The sequence below is a fragment of the Typopeltis vanoorti genome, chromosome 14, assembly GCF_054136105.1.
Source record: "Typopeltis vanoorti isolate ZY-2024b chromosome 14, IOZ_Tvanoo_1.0, whole genome shotgun sequence".
NCBI lineage: Eukaryota > Metazoa > Arthropoda > Arachnida > Uropygi > Thelyphonidae > Typopeltis > Typopeltis vanoorti.
Genome location: NC_143562.1, coordinates 60,136,432 through 60,161,554, shown reverse-complemented (window position 1 = coordinate 60,161,554; position 25,123 = coordinate 60,136,432). Strand labels below are relative to the sequence as shown.

Genomic DNA, 25,123 nt, shown 5'->3' with positions numbered 1-25,123 from the left:
AAATATCTATTTCTTATCAGACACATTGCAAGTGCCGATTATACATGGTTACGAAACCAAAACTGATGAAATACCAGCATAGAAGAGCAATTGTAAAAAGATTCATAATTTTAAATTATGACTATTTTTACACCTAGACTAGATGTTTTTTTGAGCCACATGACTTGCTCTTTGTCTTATATAGACCCTAAGTGTGCTATTTATTTCATTATTACTGCATCACCTTTTCTCCTCATTTTCTGCTGCATCATGTCTTATCTTCAAACTTACTCTTCCATTATTTGCATTCCACTTGACATAATTCACTCCTGCAACTACACTTCTGTCTACCTTGCATTTCAGTAATTGCATTTTTGTATCTTTTATCACTATTATTCACCACCTCCACTGTCTTGCTTTTTGATTAGGCTGACCATATTTCCTTGAGACAAAAACGGGACATTGGGATGGCAAAAATGGGACGGGAGTTATGTAATATTCTGTATTCATGAAAAAGTAAGACAATAAAAAAAGTTTCATTACATAAACATATTGAGCTTACCATTATTCTTCAGTGACAAAACCCATACAAAAATTTAGATAGATAGATGTAGAGAAGGACTGTATAGGTGATCTTACCCAGCAAATTTCGGTTTTTCAACACCTTATCATAAAACTTTTCACTCCATGACACAATTTTGTCTTACAACTAATGTAACCCTCATTTTCTCAACACTTAATCTAGATTTCTCCTTTGACCACATACTGTTCATAATGGAGAATATTCTCTCAACAGGTGATGTACTTCCTGGAAAACAAAGAATAAACTCTACAATATTACAAAAGTCTTGAAAGTCTAGGCATTTTTCGCTCATTTCAGAAAAAATCTGTGCCAATCTACAGGAAATGTTTTCTTTATTCCACGTATCCAACTGCCTCACAATTATAGATTTTATGAGGGTCCACTGATTGGATGCACAAGTTTCTTCTGTTTCTGTGCGTGTGGTGAGTTCCTTGTTCAAGCTGTCCTATATTTCTTTCCGTTCAGGTGTCATCCTTAGTAGCACCCATTTGAACTTCCCAGTGTTTCCTAAACTGCACTTCTACTTTGTTTTGAAGCCTTTGGCTCTTCATATGTCTAATATTCTAAGCTGGTTTCATAGAAATTCTCAACTACCTAAAAAAACTTAGCCTCATTAATTTCTCCTGAATCTGCTAACATTTTCAGTTGTTTTTTGACATCAGTAGTTACAAACACTTCACTTTTTCTGGACTCTAAATTGTTTACAAGATTTTCAATGTTCATGGCCACTTCTGTAGCTGAAATATTATCTTTTTCAATTAAGCTAATGTATATTTGGAACATAGATACTCGATCTCTTGCAAATGACAACCACAATTTCAAACAGCGATCTTCAAACAATTATCTCAACATAACAGGGCATTACTAATTTAATAAGCCAAAAGGCTATTTTACTGGCGAATATGTTAATAGAAAGGGGAATGGTAAATCAATAAATAAATTTTTTCGGCATGAAACTCTATGGATTTCGATCCAAGTTTCGTACCCGGCTATAAAAACATAAAGGGATTTACCATCCCCCTTTCTAATAACAGGGCTTTTTTTTTTGAGAAAGAAAGTAAGAACGAAGCCCATCAAACATGCTTAAAATTCTGTCAGTTGATGGACCCAAGGACAAAAATCTTGTATTTCCATGCTCTAACAATTTAGCGTAATTGTTTCCTGCAACGTCACAAAAGTTTTTCAGTTCTTCAACTCTGACTGTGTATATATTGAAGTATTTGTACTTTGACTGCAAAACATTCAATATCAATTGGTAAACAGTCGACAGCACCCTGGAGACAATTGTGTATAATGTGTGCCCTACAACCAATACCAATAATCGCCTCTTCAGTTTCAAGTTTTTGTCGCACATTATTTTTGCCAAGTCTTTTGCAACCACGAAGTTGGTGTTCGTGTTATCTGCACACAAAGCAACAATTTTGTTTTGTAAGGCAAATTTGTCACTTACTTCCTTCAGCATAACACACTGTTGGCCGAATGTTTCACCAGGTAAGCAAATAGTCTATAATTTTGTCTTGAATGCCACAATTTGGCAAAAAGTACCACACAATAATTGGAAAAAGTTTGATACATCTAAACTGACTGTAATTCTTTTTGTTTTATTCGAATCCTCTATTACTTCACCCAATATGTGTATGGTGATAAAATGTTGATAGTTATTGCTTCTGATTTGGTATGTGCTGAAGAAAATTTTTGTTCATAAATTTTATTTATCAATGTCAACACGCAGTCATTTGCGCAAAAACTTTAGCTGTGATGCACAGTATGAAAAGCAATAAGAGCTTCACTTGCTGCAATTTTTTCGCTTTTCACTATCACCATCACATCTCACCATAAACAAGCTTATGTTTTTAACTGAAGCCAGAGTCTTTTCAGCCATCCTTATGTTTCTGGCTAGGTAGATGTTGGTTGATGTCACTTCTGCCTCCATGAGCAACAGAAAAATGGACATTACAATGTTGGATACTACTTTTGTTCCATCACTACACAGCTTGTCCAGTTTAATAAATTTGAATTTTTTCTGGAGATCATCATTAAAACTGCAGTTTTGCCTCTTTGACATTACAAGGATAGACTTAAAGCTTTAAACAATAAAACTTCAAACTTTAAAAAATATAAATAAACCACTGGCATTGAATAACAAAGCCACTGGTTAGTATACAGGCAAAACAAAAACTAACACTACAGCAGAACAGATGGCGCATCTGAGGCACGCAAGTATTGCCAACATGTATTTTTTATTTTCTCTGAATAAATCACTACAGATATCAATATTTAGCATCAAGCAGTGCGACTCCATGGTTATACAAATTACTGGTATCCATGATATTGATATACAATTATAGGCTATGAATAATGATTTATGATTGACCAATATTAAAGTATATTTATAGTTTTTATTAAAAACAGGACAAAATTGACATTTTTATTAAAACGATGGGATGACCTGGAAATATGAAGAAAACAGTACTGTCCCATTCAAAATGGTACATATGGTCAGCCTATTTTTGATGACCCATGCTTTGGGGACAGGCAGAAGCATGGAATACTTGCAGCTTTCTTTCACATTTTCATTTTCCATTACAAAGCTTTGCTTATGAATATTTTGCATGTATGCACTCTACTAGACAACAGTTTACTCTCTCTCTCTCTCTCTCTCTCTAACTTTTTATCACCTGCTAATGATGAGGTTTTTGTATATCAACCATGCTTATGTATTTATAGTAGTGATTTTAGTAAAAGGTTCTTGTTTTTTCTTCATGGTAAACTGCTCTAATGAAGTTAGAGCAGCCAAAACATTGATCTCAATTTTTGAGAAAACGAAAGAAGAATCAGAATTATAATATCAGTGGCCAGATCTCGCAAGGTCATTCACTGTGGCTCTTGAAGCAATTTTGGTTTTTATTGAAATACATAAAATACAAAAATTCCTGATACTTATATATTTTTAACAGACATATAAATAAATATATATATATAATAACATACATGCAAAAATGATCAAAACTGGTCTGGGTAGTGACCCGTCCCATAATGCATAGCATTATAATATCATTTGCTAATATCATTTAAATTAAGGGGATATTAAATTCCACATTATTTCAAAGCTGAATTAGAAACTCAAAGATCGGAATCAAAGAGTTTCATGCCGAATATAGTAAACTATAAAAGGTTCGGCAGATTGTAGCGTAAGCTAAAGCACATAGTTCAACACTAGGGCAACTCGTAGCAAAGGTAGGTAAAGTTCTGATCACTATCCTTAGTATTTCCCATAATGTAAAGCACATCTCCTAGGAGATGTATGATGTTATACATTATGGTGGAAGATCACTACCCAGACCGGTTTCAATCTTTATTGAGGTCTCATCAGTGAGTAGGTAGATCTAGATAATACTGAGGTTATAGCGAAAAGAACTTATATATACTTTGCTATACGAGTTGTCAAAAAGGTGCATCCATAAATTACTTAAGTATAAAGAGCCAATAGGCTTCACTTCGGCAATGTAACATGTTACATTGCCGAAGTGAAGCCTATTGGCTCTTTATATTTAAGTAATTTTCTAATATCTTTTGTATTGCTGATGTGCGATCCAAGATACTGAAAGTCCTTTACTCTTTTTAATGGTCTGTTGGTGATATGAAGTATAAGGTTTTCATAACCTATTGAGAATACTTTGGACTATTTGATGTTGATCTGCAGACTGATAAGTTTAGCCTGTGCCTCTAGTAGACTCAGATGTTTTTGTGCATTTGTTGGTTCTGTATCAATAAGTACAACATCGTCAGCAAAGCTAAGATCAGTCATTTGCATGGTGTGGGTGGATGTTCTAATGGTAAAACCAAGATCTTCTGTGTTGATGGTCTGGAAGATGCAGTCCAAGCATACCAAGAACAAATAAGATACTAGTACATCACCTTGCAGGACTCCTGTTGTCACCGGAAAGAATTCAGATGTTTCTGTTTTAAAGATTACCATAGCATTGTAATTTTTATAAGGTGCTGAGATTGCTTGTATGAGTTTTGAGAGTAGACCATAGAAGCTGAGTATTTTAAACATTGCTTCTCTGTTAATTGAGTCAAAGACTTTTTTGAAGTCTATAAAGGTTAAAATGAGTGGTAGATTTTTATCACGTGAACCTTCTATGATTCTTCTTATGCAGTGTATTTGTTCTATTGTACATCGTTTTTTTTTTTTTTTAGAAATCCAGCTTGGTTTTTTCTTAAAAGTGGTGTTAAGTAAGGTTCTATTCTGTTGAGTATCATCATCATATTGTAGCTTTTAACTGTGGTTGATAGCAAAGTAATACCTCTGTAGTTATTACCATTCTATTAAGATTGCCCTTTTGGGTACAGGGACAATAAGGCTTTGTTTCCATTGTCAATGTATTATTCCAATGTTTAATGCTTAGATACGATATCAAAAATAAATATATAACTACATAAATTTACAAATTTTGACCAATCAAGGAGAATTCACTACATGTTGATTATTTTTTTATTTATTTGTAGATGACACAGATCAAGAATTTCAGAAAACCGGATTAATACCAGCTCTTTACCTACATTTTAAATCTGAGAATTCTGTTTCTGAAGTTTTACAAAATGTTCTAACCCTTCTAACTGTCCTAGCTAACTCAGGTAAGTTAATTTTCTGCCATATGTGAATATTATGAGGATTGATTATGAGGTTATATTGTGATTGGTCATATAATTTAGTACTCGTGTAAAATTAGTGATGTTTTATTTTGTTTTTTCCTTAGAAAATTAGTGTATTAGTGTAGATTTTCATGTTCTTAGAACATTTAGTATCTTTATAACATTTTTATGCCATGTTCATATTGTCGACATGCCACCAACACGATGAACAATGGCAGCAAAGACAACATTGTCTGGCAGTTTGAATTTGCGGGATTTTATTCAGTGCAGTGTGTGTGTGAAATGTATTTATTGAGAAATTAAAGAATACATGGAAGGAAATTGAAACTGGAGAGAGAGTATATATTAAGTGCTTCAAAAGTGAGTGCCTGTTAGGTGACAAAAACACAACAAATACTGACAGGAAGATGGAAAATGATGTTATTAATATGAAATGTGTGGTTATGGAAATAGAGGAGAATAAAATGGACATTAATAAAGAAATAGCATGCTTAAATGTGTTATCTTTCATAGGGCAAACTGTGAAATTGAAAAATTGGAGAAGCGACAAGAGCTAAGCAGGGCTGAAAGGTGATCCAAAGGAGTAATAAAGACTGATCGAACAAACTAGAAAAACAAGTTATGGAGAAAATTATGTATGGTGACTCAATGATCAGGGGAGTATTTAACAAAAGTATGACAAAATCATGTGTCCTGGGTGCAAAAATTCATATTAGCCTCGCCATCCGGATGCAAAAAGGTAAGTTGAAGGAAATGATTGTCTTGGTTGGTACAAATGATTTGAGAGGCGAGAAGTATTCTATGAGGTAGGTTGTAAAGAGTTGTTAGAAGAGGCAAAATTGAAGAGAAAGAAGGTGAAGATTGTAAGTCTCCTACCACACTATGAAAGGGGCCAACTGAGGAGGAGGGGGGGGGGGTTGATAGCCAATGAGTCTATACCTAGATTGTGCAAAGGAAATTATGTAGAATTTGTGGATCTGTGGTCTCTGTTTGACAAAAAGAAGGATTTGTACAATGCTGATGGACTACATCTAAATTGTTTTGGTGTTAGGTGTCTGGAAGATTGCTGAAGTGTAAATTCAAAAATATTTAAGCAATTTGGGTGGAAGCAAGTGAGTTTGTGTGAAGGCATCCATGAAGCGAGTGAGTGAGTGTAAGAATAACCAAGTGAGGAATCTAGTCTCTCAAGAAAAAATATTGAATAATAGTCAATTCAAAAAGAATAGGGGAACTAAAGGGTGGGGGGGGGCAGGGACTAAAGGGATGCTGCAGTTTCTATTTACTAAGGAACAAGAGGGAGGAGTTTTGGGCATTGGTTGTTACAACCTTGCCAAAAATTAGAAGCTTTAGTGAGACTTGGCTAACAGCAGATTATGTATTTTCAGGGATTGAATGTGAAGGGTTTAGTATTTTCAGGGAAGATAGAGAAGATAGGATGGGGGAGAAGTACTGCTGATGATAGTAAATGAATTGTAGCCAAAAAAGAATAGAAGACTGGCAGGAGGGTGGCTGTTCATTTGAAGCAATCTGGTGTGAGATTAAGGCCAGTAAGACAAAATATGCAGTTGGTTGTTGCTTTAGGAAAGTGTTGGAATGTCCCACTTAACTGACTGTTCCAATTATGATGGTTTGTTAAACTTATTTTTACCTCTTTAAATTCTTTTCTTCTTCATTATTTGTTGATTGATGCTTCTGAATATAAGGAAATTTATATTATACTGTGCAACCCTATATTCAGATTAGTCCAAATAATATAGAGGAATCAATCATCAACTATATTTATATTATCACTTTATTTTCAGGCCGAGGTTGTTAATAGCATTTAAGGCTTCCACAAAGGTCTGATTAATTTTATGAGCGGTGCAATGAAAGAAAATTAGGCAAACACCAAGTTTAATTCAACATAAGAAAACTTTTAATGTGGAATGGTACAATATAAACATACAAGTATAACTATTTGCAAAAAGTTGTCCAATTAAAATTTACAAGAATACATATTTAGATATTAGTAACTTCTAAGTTAGGTTTGTGGATTGTGACTAATGTTGACATTTCTTAATTCTAAAGCTTTAGTATTTCTTTCACATAGTTCTCTCTATCCAATTGGATGAATCATATCATAAATGTAGTAGCTCAGTTTAAAGTATTCAGAATAATTACAATCCATTAACTATCGAACATTCATTTCTCAGTTCTTTATGCTCAATCAATCAAGTTGAGATTAGTTCTTAAAAGTTTAAGCTTCCAAATGTTACAATGACTAATCTTATGACAGGCTACACCAGTGCTGCGCCATGGGTAGGAGGCGCCCTTGTGCAAAACTTTTTTCAGCGCCTCCATAAAATTAGTTTCCATGAAAAATTATTGTGAAAAAGTTTACTTTGTTAAAACTACAAAACAGTTATACGCATACATAAAAATAAATTTTATTTAACAGTAGTAGAACATTGTAATCACTGAAAAATTCATTAATGAGGAATTTTTAATAATAAAAAAAAAAAAAAATATATATATATATATATAAACAAAAATTACTTTTATTTTAATATAAAAAGAAATATTACATAACAAAGATAATTTGGAGTTATGCTTTTAATTATATAACAATTAGTATAAATGTAGATTTATTTTACATATTTATCAGTCTTGCTTTAGCTGCCAAAAATTTTTAATAATATCTTTGATGTCTAATGAATCCATAATATTATTTTCAATTGATATAATTTATAAATCCGTTAGACGATCTCCTGACATTGTTGACTGCAAATAATTTTTTACTAGTTTCATTTTTGAAAAACTTCTTTCCCCTGATGCTACGGATGTTGGTAATGTTAAATAAATACGCATCACAATCGCAGTATTCAGAAACATGTCGGTTAATTTATTTTTTCGTATATATAATTTAAAACATCCTGAGGAGACGACTCTTTTTTAATAAAACATTGCAAAGTTTTTAATTTCTTAAATAAAGTCATACCATCAATATCGCAATTGTCGGAATCTTGATTGTCGCTCAGTTTTAAGTGCAAATCTTTACAATGTTTCATTAAATCTTCATCGCTCCAATCTTTTGATTTGCTAATGTCTCTTATAACTTTAAAGTCCTCACTATGTTGTTTTAAGAGTATGAAAAACTTTCCGTGACTGAAGTTATTGTTGTCTAAAATTGCGAAGAAAAAATTTATTTAAAAATTTTGTTTAGGATCATGCATTGTCTCATCTGATGCTTTGTAACCAAACATTTTTGTTTTTGTTCTTTTGCGAATGTCTGGAAAAATAGGATCAATATTAAGATCGCTTGCTACTTCTTTTGCAGTTCTAATAATATTTTCAAAATATTGGTCTGTTCGGCGACTATTTAATTCTTGTATAACAATCAAGATTTTTTGTAATTTTTCCTATATCAAATGTCGGATTCTGCATTATTTTGCTTGCAACATTTACGAGACTTTAGATTTTGTACCAAACATGAAGAGAGCAAATAAATTTAAACGAATAAATCATTGAAATTAAGTTGTTTGCCTGAACTCTAGAATCGATATCTTTAGTTTCATCTTCCGTAATATCAAAAAGAACCTGGTAAATTTCCTTGATATTATTTTTAAGTGGCTTTATTGCTTCTACTTTACTTTCCTGCCTAGTAGCAGAAAGTGGTTTCAAATTAAAAACACGAATATGTTTTTTTAAAACCCTTTCTGCCCTAGTGATTTCAACTGGAATCACTAACTTTCTTGGCTTTCATACCCCATATTACGTGGCGAATGATTCCAATTCTGAAATGATTCATTGAAAATTAATCATTTCAGAATTCCTATCCTGAAATGTATTTTTCAAAAAAATACTTGATACTCTTGCTTTTTTAGACCCAAAGACAAAATAAATAGAAAGAAAAATGTTTTTCACTTGGAAAAAAAAAAAAAAATCATGGTCAGAAATAATTTTAAATAATTTTTTATAGGCAGATATTGAAAAATAATTATATAATTCCTGTATTATCCAAAAAAAATTTACAGTTTCACAGGATATCTTCGCTGCATCATTAACTACCAAATTTAATGAATGAGCAGCACACGGAATAAAAAAGCCCTTGAATTTATTTCAAGGATTTTTTTCTGCAGTCCATTATGTTTCCCTCGCATATTTGAACCGTTATCATAAGCTTATCTGCTATATTTGTATCTTTATTTTGATTAACAAATCTAATAACAGTAGATAATTGTTCTGTGTGGCTTATATCCGGAGTAGTGTCAAGAATTAATGAATAATATTTCACCTCTTTAACCATTTCTAAAATTTTTTGTTTTATAGCTTCAGAAATTATACGGATGATTTCATTTTGTATTTTATCACCCAAATAATGAGCAATGATCCTTTTTTGTGATGTTTGGATGCGATGCAAGTGTTCTGCCATTATCGAATCAAATTTAGCGACAGTTTCTACTAATTTTAAAAAATTGCCGTTATCATTTTCAAAAAGTTTTTGTGAAGAACCTCTAAAAGCTATATACTGTCTTGATAAATATTGTATTATGTAGATTAACCGTTCTATAACAGATTGCCAATATTTTTTCTCAGTTTCGTATGATCGTTGTTGTGTGCAATCAATGGTGCATTTCTTAATCAGCGACATTTTAAGTTCGCTGTATTTTGAACAGTTTATAATGTGTGCGGAACTTGTCTCGTGTGTTTTTAGTATATGACTCAAATGTTGCCAATCGTTACAACTGTATTCGTTGGTAAGTTGGGAATTTTAACTACCAAATATTTTGCAATAATAACAGAAAACCAAATTTCGCGATTCTGAATAAACTAAATAACTTCATAAAAGTTTTTCTCCATTTGCTAAAGTTCGATAATAGTATGAATCGGAAAACTTGTGGCCAGATTCATCTTTGGGAAATTCTTTATTAACTACTTGACGCGGGCAATGCTCAACTAAACAATCTCTAACTTTGGTAGTTATATGATTCGGCCAAGTTCTTGGATCATTAACATTAAAATTTAAAGTAAAATTTGAAGTTTCATGTTTCGCTGAATCGGAATCCAATGTTTCTTTTGCTGCAACTTCTGTAGACAGTCCAGTCAGGCCAGTTTCATTTTCGCATGTAACATTTGTTTCTTCATAGTCATCTTGTGTCCTCTCTTTTTCTGTAGTAGAGCTACACGGAGTACTTGCTTCGTCAGAACTTTCTGCTCTTCGTTTTTTATGTGGTCCTGAAGTTAAAAATTTATTCAGCGATCCAGCCAATTTATGTTCCAGTTGTACTCATTGCAATTGTCTTTTCCTGTTTTGTGCACCAGATAACTTCTTTGGCTTTTTTTCCAACATCTAGGGGTTAAAACACTTAGTTAGACTTTAAAATCAGAAGAGCGTTGAAAGTTGTCCACCAAAATAAATAATTTCTGAAATTTTCCCTTAAACTTATTTTTTAACCCCTTAACCGACTATTATTTTTAAGGTGAATGGCCCAAGACTGACTATTTTTTTTTTTTTTTATTGAATTTGATTTTTCGGATGTTTTACATTTTAGGTATTTTTTGAAAATTAACATGTAGAGATATTAGCGACTGATTGATTTCTCAGTGATATTTATTTAATATTTTTTACATTCTGGTAATTGTTTAATAATTAAGAAATTTCAAGAATATTAAAATTATTTATTAAAGAAATTAGTAAAAGGACCCCAATGTCTTCCAACCAGAACAAGAACAAATATATAAATAAGTCTCTTATTGACAATTATTTATTTTCTAGACGTCTACCCAAAATAACAAAAATCTTTTTTTTCAAAATAAGATAATTAACTAAAATGAAACAATTTAACTGATTTTCAAACTTAGCAAAAATATAATAGATGTACTTACTTTATGTGAATAATTATTCAAATTCATAAAAAATTTACTAAACAACAATAAATATATTTTATAAAACAAAAGGCAACTGCACAGTAACACTCTTACTGTAACGCACAAAATGAAATGATGCAAAAATACACCAAAAAAGTATCAAGAAAGGGCCAATTGCAGTATGTGTAAACAAACTTAGATCATCTAAAGAGTTTTATAGCTCATAAATAACCTATATTTATTAATTTAATTCGACCACATCAGCCTGACGCGCTGATAGCGTACCCCGCATACATACGGGATATTTAGCTATGGTCCCTCAGCTGATTAATATGTTTATAATTTATAAACTGTTATTTTAAAATTTTATTTGTCTATCAAAAATCCAAAAACAAATACACAATTAAAATCAAAGTCACTTAAACACAGAATTCACTCAATATGTTTCACATTCAAATTTGAAATGATGCTGAAAACAATGTAAGAAGTGCATATTTGGATAGACACTATTTCGTCTATCCAAATTCAAAGCAGAATTTAAGAAAACGAACATCGTAATATACACCTATGTTTCTGAAACTTCAGATATCCGTGTACCCCCTTCTTTAATTTTCATTATTACCATGTCTGTGCGGTTAGCCTAGTGGCTTTGCGCTTCACAACCATATGCCTGGGGATATGGTTGTGAAAAAACCCTGCTGTCCACGCCAGTCTTAGGCGTGGACAGCAGGGTTTTTTCCCCCTCCAGTTTATCTGGGGTTTTTCATCCTGCAAGCAGGCAAACCGTCCCCGTGAACACACGGATCTATAGCCATAAATACTTAATCCCCCATCAGGAGGCTCAACTCGCCCCAATAGGAATGCGAGAGAAAAGGGAGGAAACTCCATACAAATAAAAAATTATTACCAAGTACCTTTTCAAAATACTCTTATCAAAATAATAATAATAATAATAAATAAAAATATATTTCATTGTAAATGTCTGTTTTATTTGAATTTAGATGTACATTTAAACAAAAAAAAAAAAAGATTTATTTTTAATAGAACAAAATTTATAAAGATACTATACATTTTTACTTAATAAAAATAATTTATCATCAATGAGAGGAGTGAAATTGCTTATTTCTATATCTGCTATATTTCTCTCTTTTGTGCGTTTTATAAATCCAGTCTTGAACCAATGATCCATACTTTTTTGAAATAACAATTTGAAAGCTAAAAAAAATTACCGTATTTACTCGACTATAACTCGCACTTTTTTCCCAAAATTAAAGCTAAAAAAGCGTGCTGCGAGATATATGCGGGGATTTTCATTTTCAGAACAAAAAAACTGAAAATGGGTATGACTTACCAACAAGCTTTTATTCTCCATCACTTCTTCTGTCCTCTAAAGTGGTTTCCTTGTGTGCAATCAAAGTTATCTACCCAAATAGAGTCATCTTCTTTCCCATTATATCAAGCAAAAATTACCAGTAATTTAAGACTTGAGATATGTAATGAACAATCCTTGACAAATTACTAATGAGAAGTGAAAGATGTGCGCGATTGTAGGCCAATAGAGAAAAAAGCAACTATTAAAAAATGCATATGATTGGTGCAGTATTAACTAAAGATTGGGCGATCCAAACGAAACAAGCTGACAATTGAATTGAAATGCTAATTCTCTTAAGCCGATTTCCATAATATCTGAAATGCATTCACTATATATTTCTTAGTTTTAACACGTTCATGACAGGGTAGTGTCAAGCAAAACCATATGTTGCACCTGCAACATATAGTTTTTCCTTGTTTCTGTTGGAGGGAAGATGGGATTCATTAGTTAGTGTTTATATTCCCAGTTGTCTGTAATTGCACTATTTGTTGAGAAATATATTACACAGTCTGCATATGTCTGTGAACCTTATCCAGTGACATGATAAAGCTAATTGGTTTTCCTGTTTCTGCAGTATAATGGCTGTTGGGGATGTCGTATTGTTTATTGCAGGGAGCGAGTTATCACTCCAATGTGAAATTCGGGGCGATAGGAATTTCAGTAGGAGAATTCATGCATAATATGATTTAATATATATATATATATATATATATATATATATATATATAGACTATAAATGTTTATAAACTTCACATCATATGATACTTTATGGATTGTTTCCTTAAGTATCTAATAAGTGGGTTCTAAAATGTTTAGTTTTAGTATGTATGACTATAATTTTTTTATTAATAAAATATAATAAGCACATATTTCACTGTCAATGGGAAATAGCACCTTTTTTATTTGGTAAACTAAATGCTGTATTTTTGTAAAATATCTTGTTGCCGTAATATGGCTGAACGAGCGCCCTTATTAACAGCACCGTGAGGCAGGCTGCCTCTATGCTACATCCTGTCGATGGTACTGGGCAAAGCACAGTGTAAGAATGAATTCATGGTTTGTCTTAAACTAACAATTTCCACTAAAAATATAATAAACAATCGAGAATATTTGTACAATTTTTGCTGAGTCGATGCTTACTCTGTGAAATAAAATCTGTAGTAATATTTATAACGTTTCACTTCAAACAAATTATAAAAAACTGGTAATGTATTAAGTTAAAAATGTTGTTAGATTATTAAGAATTCATATAATTTGACTGATTTAAAATTTCATTTTTATTGCATTAACTATAATTTGTGTGTAATTTATATAGTACGATATAATTCAAGAATAAGAAAATTTATATATTTTTTTTTATTATTTCCCATGGTGAAATGGTGCCCCTCATCTTCAAGCGCCTTTGTATGGCGCACAACTGCATGGCACGGCCCTGGGCTACACTGTATTCTTTCTCAGTCAGCTAACACCTAATAGAACAACATAACACTTATTGCTTCGAGGGGAAAGTACTTCAGTACAACTGACATCCGACCATTGATTGACATAATACCACGGTAAAGGTCAAAATATATCCGACAGAGTTAACTGTTATAGCTTCAAAGGTTATAGAAAGGACAACTCTTACCGGATTACTGCTTCTACACATCGAATTCGCATAGGCACATATGAAATTCTGGTTGACTTTTACTTTATGGCAACACAATTCAAAGAAATCTTCCACTACAATAACTGAATTATAGACACAGAAATACACAAGTCTTGATGCACTTGGTTTAAGTTATCTACTAATTCCTTATTTTCTTCTATGTATTGACTTCAGTTCTGCACTATTTCTTCCACTAACCATTAGGAAATTATTGAAGTATCAGAACTCATATAGAAGTAATTCCAAATGCCCATTAATTCCTTGTCTTTTCCTAGATGATTTTTGGCATATATCAACTCCCCTTCTGCCACTCACTACTGATCTCTATGCTGTCTCCAGGGCTTCTCCCTTTACTTTTTCTTTCCAATCAACTACGTTCTCCTTTTCCCGCCAAAATCCGGTTTTAACTCGTTTAGCTTATATCAACTGGCTTTTCTCTTTATACACAGTAGCTCATGCTCTCCACACGAGCAAATTAAAATAAACTCCATTTCTCTGTCAGTAGCCAATCAAATCTCATCAGTAGAAGTCTATAAAATTACCTTTACTTATAGAAATAACAAAAAATATATATCATGGTTCACATAAGGTACATTTAAATTTATATACACACAATTTCTTATAATAAAGCTTATAGAATTAAGTAAGTAAATTGAATGTCATTTTTATATATAGTCTTTTTTATTACAAATACATATCCTAAGATTATATAATTAATTAATAACAAATAATATTTACAAGCCTTGCTTATGACATGGTGAATTATGTTAAATATGAATGAAGTATTATAATATATAAAATATCTTCATTCACAATTTAACAAAAGGAAGTTCCACAGATGATCTGGAAGACAAGCATCGCCAAATTAGTACAATGAGTACAGGTTGAGTGATTATTATGGGGGACTTCAACTATGAAGAAATAGACTGGAAGGAGGAGAGATCACATGGCAGGGAGGATATAGAATTTATATACCAGCTAAGAGATGATTACTTAAGGCACCATGTGATGGAGGGAACTAGGGGTGGGAGAGTATTGGACCTGGTCACAGGATCAGATGAAGCCATGACCCAGGTGGCACTTCCAATTGGTGAAAGTGACCATGCTGTTGACTTGGGAGATTGTAAAACATGAGGAATATTCTATAAAGTAGGGGTATTTGTTGAACTACAAGGCAGGTGATTATGACATGCTTAGGAAGAAGCTTAAATCTCTACCATGGCATAAGACACTGCAGGGTAAGGATGTTAGTAGAGTAGTGCATGGGATATTGTTAAGGGTCATCTAGTGGAAGCAGTACTAAATTATATACCTAGAGTAAGCAGGATTAATCAGGTAAGATTTCGATGGAAGAGTAATATCATTAAGCATGGGCTGCAAAAGAAAATGCTGTGGAGGGTATATAAAGAGAAAGATAACCAGCAAACTCATGAACAGTACAAGGCTCAAGGAAAGAAAGGTGATCAACATGGCAGGGAAGACAAAATAAAATTATGAGAAGAATCTAGCTGAGCAGGCAAAAGGAAATCCCAAAAAGTTCTTTCATTATGTGGCAAGTAAGCGGAAGGAGGACTATGGAAGATTAACCTTAATGAATGCTGATGGTCATGTGGATAGCTTGCAGGACAATTTAAATAGGCTGTCAGTATGTATAAAAGTGAATGGGTGTCAGTTTAATGTCAAGAAATGTAAAGTTATGCATTTTGGGATAAATAGAGCCATGTATCACATTGATAGCACTGTACCCCAGGAAATGGATGAAGCTAGAGCTTTAGGGCATAAGATTACTTGAGCACTGACGAACACATTAACAAGTAAAAATAAGGAAGTCGTTATTCCTCTTTATAAGCCTTGATATGCCCATATCTGGATTACTGTGCTGAAGCTACTGTGCAAATGCTGAAACATTTGGCTAGAGGGACCAGAACAAGGGGTTATCCCAGAAAGTTGAACAAAGGTGTGGTTACTGGTGGTGTGAGGACCAGATTTTTTGCTTGGAGAGTTGTGAATGAATGGAATGGGTTTCCAGAGTCAGTTGTGAGTGCTTTGTCTGTTAGTATGTTCAAGGAGAAATATGATAGATTGTGTGGATAAATTGGGTCTCTCACGATGAATCTTCGGGCTCCATGGAGGTGTCCATATAATAATAATAATATTATTATTATAGGACTATGAGGATAACATTTGCACTACATCAGTATTTCCCAAATTTTATGTAGCTAGAGTCTGTTTCAGCATAAATTTTTGTATTTCCCTTGTGTGTGTGGTTTTCGAAATTAAATAAGTAGACTTTTATTAACAGTAAAAATGAATAAAAGGAATTCAATTTTTAATCTTCATTAAATCAGTACATCTTATTTATTATGCACTTACTTTGTGTCATTCATAAAATCTGGTTCTGTATTTTAAATTAAAAAAAAAAAAAACTTGAGCAGCCAGTTTCACACTTATATGTCATAATGAAAGGCATTAAGAATCGCTGCTTCTTTTCAGATACTTGTGAATACTCATTTCATCAATCCAAAAATTTATAGTATCAAAAAAAGTCTTTCAAGGCAGTGTCACAGCAAGGTTTAGTTAGTGAGTTCATTTCTTATTCATTCATTTGTAATAGTTTCTTTTGTTTGTTCTTTTTAAAAGTACACAGGTTCTTTTTCCACACTTTACTAGCATCAGTTGGAGTAATATATTCATTTAATCTTGAATCAATCTCCAAAAGATGTTCTTTAATTACTATAGAAATATCAGTTTCAACATATTCTTTTGTATTTCTGTTACAGTGTAAAGAAGATTTGAAATTCCTCCTTTCAGTTCACTGTACCCACAAGCAAAGTGTTTTAAGTTCTGCTTCTACTTTAAAAATATTTGTTAGTGCCCTGAAAATTTAAATTTAACTCAATTAATCATCAGAGCCCCCTGCTTAGTGATCTCCTCACCTTGAGTTAGTGATGGAGAAAGTTGCATATATTTATGATCTTACGAGTTATATCAGTGGCAGCATTGAGCCTTCTAAGCCAGACACATCTTGTGGGAGGAATCAGATGAAGTCACTTCCAGGTTTTTAGGATGAGAGTCAAGCATGCAACCTACAACTCTATCTTGTAAAAGATCTGCTGGTCACAAAATATGTATCAAGTAATCTTTACTGGATATCGATACAAGCCTGGAAATAATGGATTTTAAATAGGATCGAGGAATTTGAGAAGGATTATGGAACTAGAGCATATCAGGAACTCAGCATGAATTAAATAGATATGAAATGGTTATAGTAACAAACAATACAAAAGACAAGTTGGATAAGGATAATTTGAAGAAAGACAACCCTTGACTAATTTATGGTGGAAACAACACAGATAAACATGAACTTGGAACAGGTTTCATTATCAGGAATAAATTGTGGTCATCTATGAATGAATTTGAATTTTTTTAATGAAAGAATGGTTTAAAATAACTTTTATTAATGAACATGCACCCACAAAGTTGTAGAAGAGAAAATAAAAGATGAATTCTATGAAAAACTGAAACTAATCATCAAAAAATTTTACTTATGGATATAACAAAAATTCATTGGAGGCCAAATCCTGCATGAAGGCACAAATATTAATGGAAAAAATATGACTTTCTAATTAGGGTCAAAATAAACAGTGAATATTTCTGAACACTTACAAATCAAATGATTATTTAACAAATTAATATAAATCAGAGGAGAGAAGAGGATATAAAATTGAATTAAAACAAAAATTGAAATATAGCAGCTGAAAGACAATGAAAATAACAGCAGAAAACTCTGTTGGAATTCAAAGTAAAATACAATGAAAAAAAATGGTTTAATGAAGAATGTAAAATGGCTGCAAAGAAAAAGATTTAAAAAAAAAAAAGTAATTGGCTAAATAATTTTATTCATTTGATTCATTTTATTCATTCATGTTACTCAGAGATACAAAGAGCAGTAAGAAAGCATAAAATAATCAAACAGCAAAAAATAAAAATTTTATATAAACAGATTAAAAAAATAACTAAAGAAAATTCTTCTACCAAATTAGCAAAAAATAGGTTTAAAAAAAAAATAATAATAATCAACAATAGCAATGGACATACACTAGCTACTAGAGATGAAATAGCAAACAAGTGGAGAGGGTACTGCAATGAACCAACTGAGACTTTCGAACAGAAAACTTATCATACTTGTCACCTAGAAATATTTAAACCTTCACAAACCAAAGAAGAAGAAGAATCTCAGAAACAACAAGCACCAGGTACTGATAGAATAGTAGCCAAACTCATCAAAGCATGGTGATAGTAAATTAACTACAGAGGCATATAAACTAAACTGATAAATTTAATATGAGAAAATGAAGCGTTACCATTAGAAGGGAAAGAATCACTAATCATATTAATATATAATAATCAAAAATAGAATTCATTTATGTCTGCACGGTTAGCCTAGTGGCTATGCTCCTCGCAACCATATGCCTGAGAAAGGAATGTCCTGTGCTCAATTCCCATCACCGACATGAGGAGCTTAAGGATCTTTCTCAGACATAGCCAAGTTAGCTGGTCTTGAGCATGGACAGCAGGGTTTTCTCCTCAGTTTATCTGGGGTTTTTCCTCCTGCAAGTAAGCAAACTAGCCCTGTGAACACACGCAGCTACAGCCATAGAATATACCAGGAGGCTTAGGGCCAGTCACCTTATCGGGATGGGTACGACTTATAAGGGCTTAAGATAGCTCTGTAACAGGCCAGTAGGCCTAATATGTAGAAAGGAGAAAAAGAAGAAGAATTCATTTATTAAACTTACCAATATTTCTCCTAGGCCTTCCAAAGCTCCATTAAGACAACAGCAGGTATCTATATGTTAAAATTCTTTATATCCTCAGAATTTTCCATATGGCATAACTGGCAAATCCTTAATTTCTAGATTTTGGATGAATCTAATGATGTCCTCAATTTGTGAAGGAGCTGTATCCTTCTTCTTGTAAAGCTTTAAATTTTTTTTCTAGATTTTGGAAGTTGCTTGCCATTATTTCAATTTCGTGATTGCTATTCTGGATTTGGAAACTGTATTTTCATGTGGATGGTATTCATACTGAGAGAACTTTGCATCAGTGCACTTTATTTTTTTCTTCAGTTACATCTCTCTCTCTCTCTCTCTCTCTGTTTGTTAGCACATGTGATAGTTTCTTATAGTCTGTGAATCCTTTTGAGTCAGAAGTGTCTTCATTTGACAATCCACAACTGTCTGTAATTCCTTTATCGTTTCTTCTTTTAGATTTTGTTCCTTTTAATAAAGCTCATATTTTTTTTATTCTGTTTATCTTCATTTTATTATTATTAATGATTTATTCTTCTTTTCAATGATCTCATCTGGATGCAAGTTCTTTTGGATGTCTTATGTTTTTCTATTTCCTCTTTGGTGTTTTCCTATGAAGGGTTCCTTTGTTTGCATTGGATCTTCACTTGTTACTTTAGTTTTAAATAATAATAATCCTTCTGTGATTGACAGGAAAGGCTCCAGAAAGCAGCTTCTGCTGTTCTGGAACTTTCACACTATTTTTTGTTGATATTCCACAAAATATCAGCTGTTCATTTAATATACAAAAGAAGTAAATTTATATGAGTGGTGGAAGTAAGCAGGCAATCCTGTGTTTGCTAGATATCCACCATTATCTGCAATAATAAATTTAGTTTAATCCTTTATCCAAGTGTAAGATAACAAAGTTTGCGCCTGAAAATATCTTCAGGACTGAGGTAAGGTAGTGCAACACCAGGCAACTCCGAGCAAAGGTGGACCCAGGTGGACCGAGCAAAGGCAGACCCAAATGTGGAGATCTCCATGTTTGTGTCTGCCTCCCACTGACGAGACCTCAATAAAGGTTGAAACCAGTCTGGGTAGTGGCCCTTCCCTTAATGCATAGCAGTATACATGTCTGCAAGGAGATGTGCTTTGCATTATGGGAGATACTGAGACAAGGAGTGATGAGAGCTTTGTCCACCTTTGCTCGGAGTTGCCTGGTGTTGCACTACCTTACCTCGGTCCTGAAGATATTTTCAGGTGCAAACTTTGTTTGCTCACTTGGATAAAGAATTAAACTAAATTTATTGTAGTCTAACCAAGTGAAAAATAAACTTCCAACAACATTATCTGCTAAGTTAACAAGTAAGTCATAACTTGATGTTATTGTTTTGGGATTTTAATCAAAATACTGTATATGTAAATAAAAACTATTTTTTCATGTCTTAGTCCTGATGTTTCTCTGTGTGTTTGTTTTTGTCCTCCTCCCCCTCTCCAAGTTCTAATTGTATATGTAATTTTATATTTGAATCATAAGATATGGTAAAATAAAAATGTATATTTCTTAGGTAAAGGCAAACAAACAGTTTTTTGCCTGGCAAAAAGCAGAAATCAATTTCTGGAGCATACAGCTACTTCTCCATCCATTGCATTGTTGCTTACTTACTACTGCTGAAATGCTGTACCCAAATAGAACACTGTTCTGCATTTTCATTAGTTTCCTGCCTTCTCCAGGATAATGCTCCTCTATATACTACTTTTTGATATCTGTCCATTAACCATCCTCTTATCCACATGAGCACTGTTATATCCATTCCAATTTGTTCTAATTTGCCTAACAGAGTTCCATATTGTGGTACTCTGTCAAATGCTTTGGCAAAATTCAGCAGAATCATCATGTAGCCATTTCCTTTATCCAACTCAGCTGTCAGTCTATTATAAAATATTAGTAGATTACTAAGGCATGACCGACCCTTTACAAAGCCATGCTGCCCTTCATAGAGTATCATATTCTTATGCACCCATTCCTGAATTTGCATGTTGACCAACTTTTCCAGCACTTTTACCACCAATTCTGAGATACTGATTTATCTCCCAGAACTCAGACTTAAATTAAAGAACCTAGTCAGAGGCATTTCCCTTGCACATTGTAAAATGCAAGCTGATATCCCATCTAATCCCACCTAATCATATTTACATTGAGATTCTACAATATTCTAAGAACCGAACCTCCAATTCGTCCACCTCTGTTTCCATGTCAATCTCTGTCGCATATTTCAGCAGTAACCTGACTTGGATGATATACCCTTGCAAAGTGGGCACTCAATAACTCAACTACTTTGTCTGTCACCCTCATCACCATCAGCGCTCATTAAGATTATTCTTCTATAGTGATTTTCCTTTTACCTCTTTGGCTAGTTTCTTCTTCTAATCTGATTTTGCTTTCCTTACCATGTGGTCACCTTTTTCCTTATATACCTTCCACAATTTTCTTTTCCTGCGGCTTATGCTTAATGATACTACTCATGCCTTTAACTCCTACCTGATTAATCCTCCTGACCTTGAGTATACAATTTGATATTGTTTATAATATCAAATTGTAAACAATTTGATATTGTTTACTCTAGTTGCCCCTTAACTATCTCCCATACACTACTAACATCCTTCCCTTGCAGGTTTTCATGCCATGAAGCTTCAAGCTTCTTAAGTTTCTCATAATCTCCTGCCTTGTAGTTCCACATATATCCCTTCTTGACAGAATATTCTTCATGTTTTACAATCTCTCAAGTCAAGACTGCACGATCACTTTTCCCAATCAGAGACAATGTTGCCACCTTGGTTATGGATAGCTCTTCTGATTTCTGACCAGGTCAAATACTCTCTCTCTCTCTCTCTCACACCCCAAGTCCACTCTATCACATGCTGCCTCAAGTAATTAACTCTCATTATGTGCATAAATTGTTTCCTTCCTACCATGTGATGTATCTTCCTTCCAATCTATATTTCCATAGTTGAAATCCCCATAATAATAATTGGGGATTACAACACATTGTACTAATTTCCTGATGCATATCTTCCAGATCATCCCTGGAACCTCCTGGCCTATAGCAGCAACCATCCATATATTTTGTCTTATTGCTCTCAATCTTACACTAGACTGCTTCAAATGAACAGCCACCTTCCTGCCTGTCTCCTATTCGTTTTGGCTGCAGTTCATCTACTATCATTAGCAGAACTCCTCCCCCATCCTTCCTTCTCTATCCTCCCTGAAAATACTAAAACCTTCACATTCTATCCATTTAACTACATCATCTGCTGTTAGCCAGGTCTCACTAATGCCTATAACTTTTCGGCAGTTGCACTGACCAATGCCAAAAAGTCATTCCTTTTGTTCCTGATACTTGTGGCATTAGTATATAGAAACTGTAGCATTCCTTTAGGTTCCCAGCCACCTTTACATACTCAATTTGACTAACCTATTCAATGTATTTTCTTGATTGAATGAGAATGAGGTTAGATTCTGCATTTGTTGGTAATTCTCACACTCACTTGCCTTCATGGGTGCATTCACCCATCTATTGTAGAATAATGCTGCATCACATCAGGGAGGGAGAAAAAAAAACTCCAGTTATTTTGCTGATTATATCAAACATATAAAATATTGATATATTTAAATTAATAATGTAATACATAGTTTTACAATATATATTTCATTTCACTAACTTTCTTTCAGCAATCTTGAAAGCCGAGATGATTACTGCTGAATTTCGAACTGCTGTCAATCCTCTTTGTGAAGATAATGATGAAGACATTAAGCAGAAGGCTAAAGACCTTCTTGCAGTTTTGGATGCTCCTGGAAAACAAGTATCGAATGTTTGAAGATCTTCCAATATTTCTCTTTCATATGCCAGCCATGCATTATTTCTCTGTCAAGGCTGGTTTTAAGTGGAACAAAGTTTGTGTGATATGATATGGTCTACAGCATGGTTTCTTCCATTTTTTTATGTGAATTCATATGTGTTATGCATGTAAAGGAAAGATCATTGAGTTGTTGGAATATTTAAAGTTTTCTATGTTGAATTTTGCAACTCAGGTAAAGCTGAACAGCTCCCCCCCCTCTTCTTTTTTTATATGTATATGGATGAGAGCGTGGTGTAATATTTACAACAGAAAGAGATATTTGAGGCAGGTCTTCAGAACATAACAGTGTATCGTATTTATTTTTCCAGTTATTTGCAGGATAATGCTTTTATATAAAAAATGAACTCTTGTGAATATTACATTTAACAAAGAAAAGTGAAAAATATGTTGGTATTACTTTTATGATGTGAGCAAGGTTTCAAAATATCTAGTCAGATTTGTGATAATCTGGTTGTATTTTATTCCCAAAATAAGTGGGGAACTAGTGATTGTTGATAATTTATTATTTTATTTTATTTTTTTATTTTATTTTTTTTTTTACTTGCTTGAAATGTAAAACAGCAGCACAAAAATATGACACAAATTGCTTTATTTCTTAAATATTTTTATATTGATTTTTTATATTAGTTGTTTCAATATATTTCTTAAATTCTTGTCTGCATGTGTGTGTGTATGTGTGCGCATTTCACAGAAGTCCAATATTTATACATATATGTGTTATAGATAGTATTAATAAATAATAAAATGTTTTATTTTTATTTTATTATTCAAGCATTTTAGTCTTTATGACATCTTTGTTGAAATAAACTAATCTGTATGCTTAATTTCCTCTCACTATTAACTGTGTATTGTTATACTTTACCCAGGATATCATACTGTAAGTATTGCATTTCTCAAGAACCAAATGAAAAATCTTCTTCATTGAAAATTTAATTTTTATATTTGAGCGTGGTTGCTATATATATATATATATATATATATATTATTATTATTATTATTATTATTAGAATGCTGGTTTACTCGGTTTGTTATCGTATTTGTTAAATTTTAATGACTAAATGCCGAGGATTTAAAATCAGAACTTTAATAGAACATGACTAGTTTTGTCGGAAAGCCGACTTCGTCAGGTGTAATAGCATAAAAATATGTAAAATGGAAAGACCATAAAAGCATTGCATTTCCAATATAACGGAACATGATAATTAACTGTAATAAAAGTTCAACTGGGAGACTGAGTTCTAGTTGAAACGTCACACACATGCATGTGTGTGAATTCGCGTGTGCGCTAATATTGAATAGCAGAACTAATCGAGTCTGGCAAATTGTAACTTAGGTTACTATTCATGTGGGAGGCGTCAAGAACTATTTCTTTTGATTCTAGCATTCATCTCTCGAATTCTTCATAACATTGAAATTTAACAAATACGATAACAAACCAAGTAAACCAGCATTCTAATAATAATAATAATATTTATATTCCTAATGACGAGAATACCCAACATCTTATCCAAGTATACTGGAAGGCCATCAAGAGTATTGGACTTTTCATCAACCATCTGATTTTCTTAAAACGTTGTAAGTCCAACTCCATTATTCCTAGCTTTATTGAATTAAAAGAGAACATTAAAACAGAATGGCACACAGAATTTTCCACAAAGCTAAATTAGAACTCCTTTCTGAAAGGATCTGTGATACTAAACGTAGTTTGGCTTCCTTGTTTTCCAAAAAAATCTTCACTAGAAAGTCGATTGGAATTCTCCCTTGACAATATCTCCTGGAACAACACTAAAGAGATTAGCAACCTTTTAGCAAATATAGCACAAAACTTATTAAAAACTTCGATTCTCTTAAACGTCTTCAGGAACAATCCTCTTTTATCAGTCATTTTCTCAGTCATAACAAAGTGGTTATTAATAAATCTTCCCATAACCTCACAGCCGCAGAAAAAAAATGTCCTTTCTAGAGGCCTCAATTTTGTTCTTTCTCTAAGATCCATTCCAAAAGAATTCTTCCTCACGAAAATCGAAACCACCTCTCTACTTCCAACCCAAAATGCGAATTTACTTTGCATGGAATCAATTTTGCAATTGATAGTGCAAAACCTCCTGCAGACAACATTCTTCCTTGTGAATGACAAGTCCTAAAACAACTTAAAAACAATCAAGACATCATAATCCTCCCAGCTGACAAAGGAAATGCTACAGTTATTCTTAATAAAACAGACTACTGGCACAAAATCTTGGAGTTATTAGACTCGGACACTTATTCTCAGCTTCACAACCGCACTAATAATCTTCTGAGAACTACTACAGAATTACCAA

The 25,123-nt window shown here is 32.9% G+C and overlaps 1 protein-coding gene across 1 annotated transcript in view; it reads left to right on the top strand.

Annotated features, from left to right (window-relative positions):
• Positions 1-22,760, top strand: part of LOC150099524 (rap1 GTPase-GDP dissociation stimulator 1-like) — a 252,559-nt gene extending 229,799 nt beyond the window's left edge. Inside the window, exons 12-13 of the mRNA XM_090403451.1 lie at positions 5,075-5,203; positions 22,615-22,760. Of these exons, the coding sequence (XP_090259577.1) occupies positions 5,075-5,203; positions 22,615-22,760 (275 nt within the window). The remainder of the gene's footprint in view (positions 1-5,074; positions 5,204-22,614) is intronic.
• Positions 22,761-25,123: the final 2,363 nt, after the last annotated feature.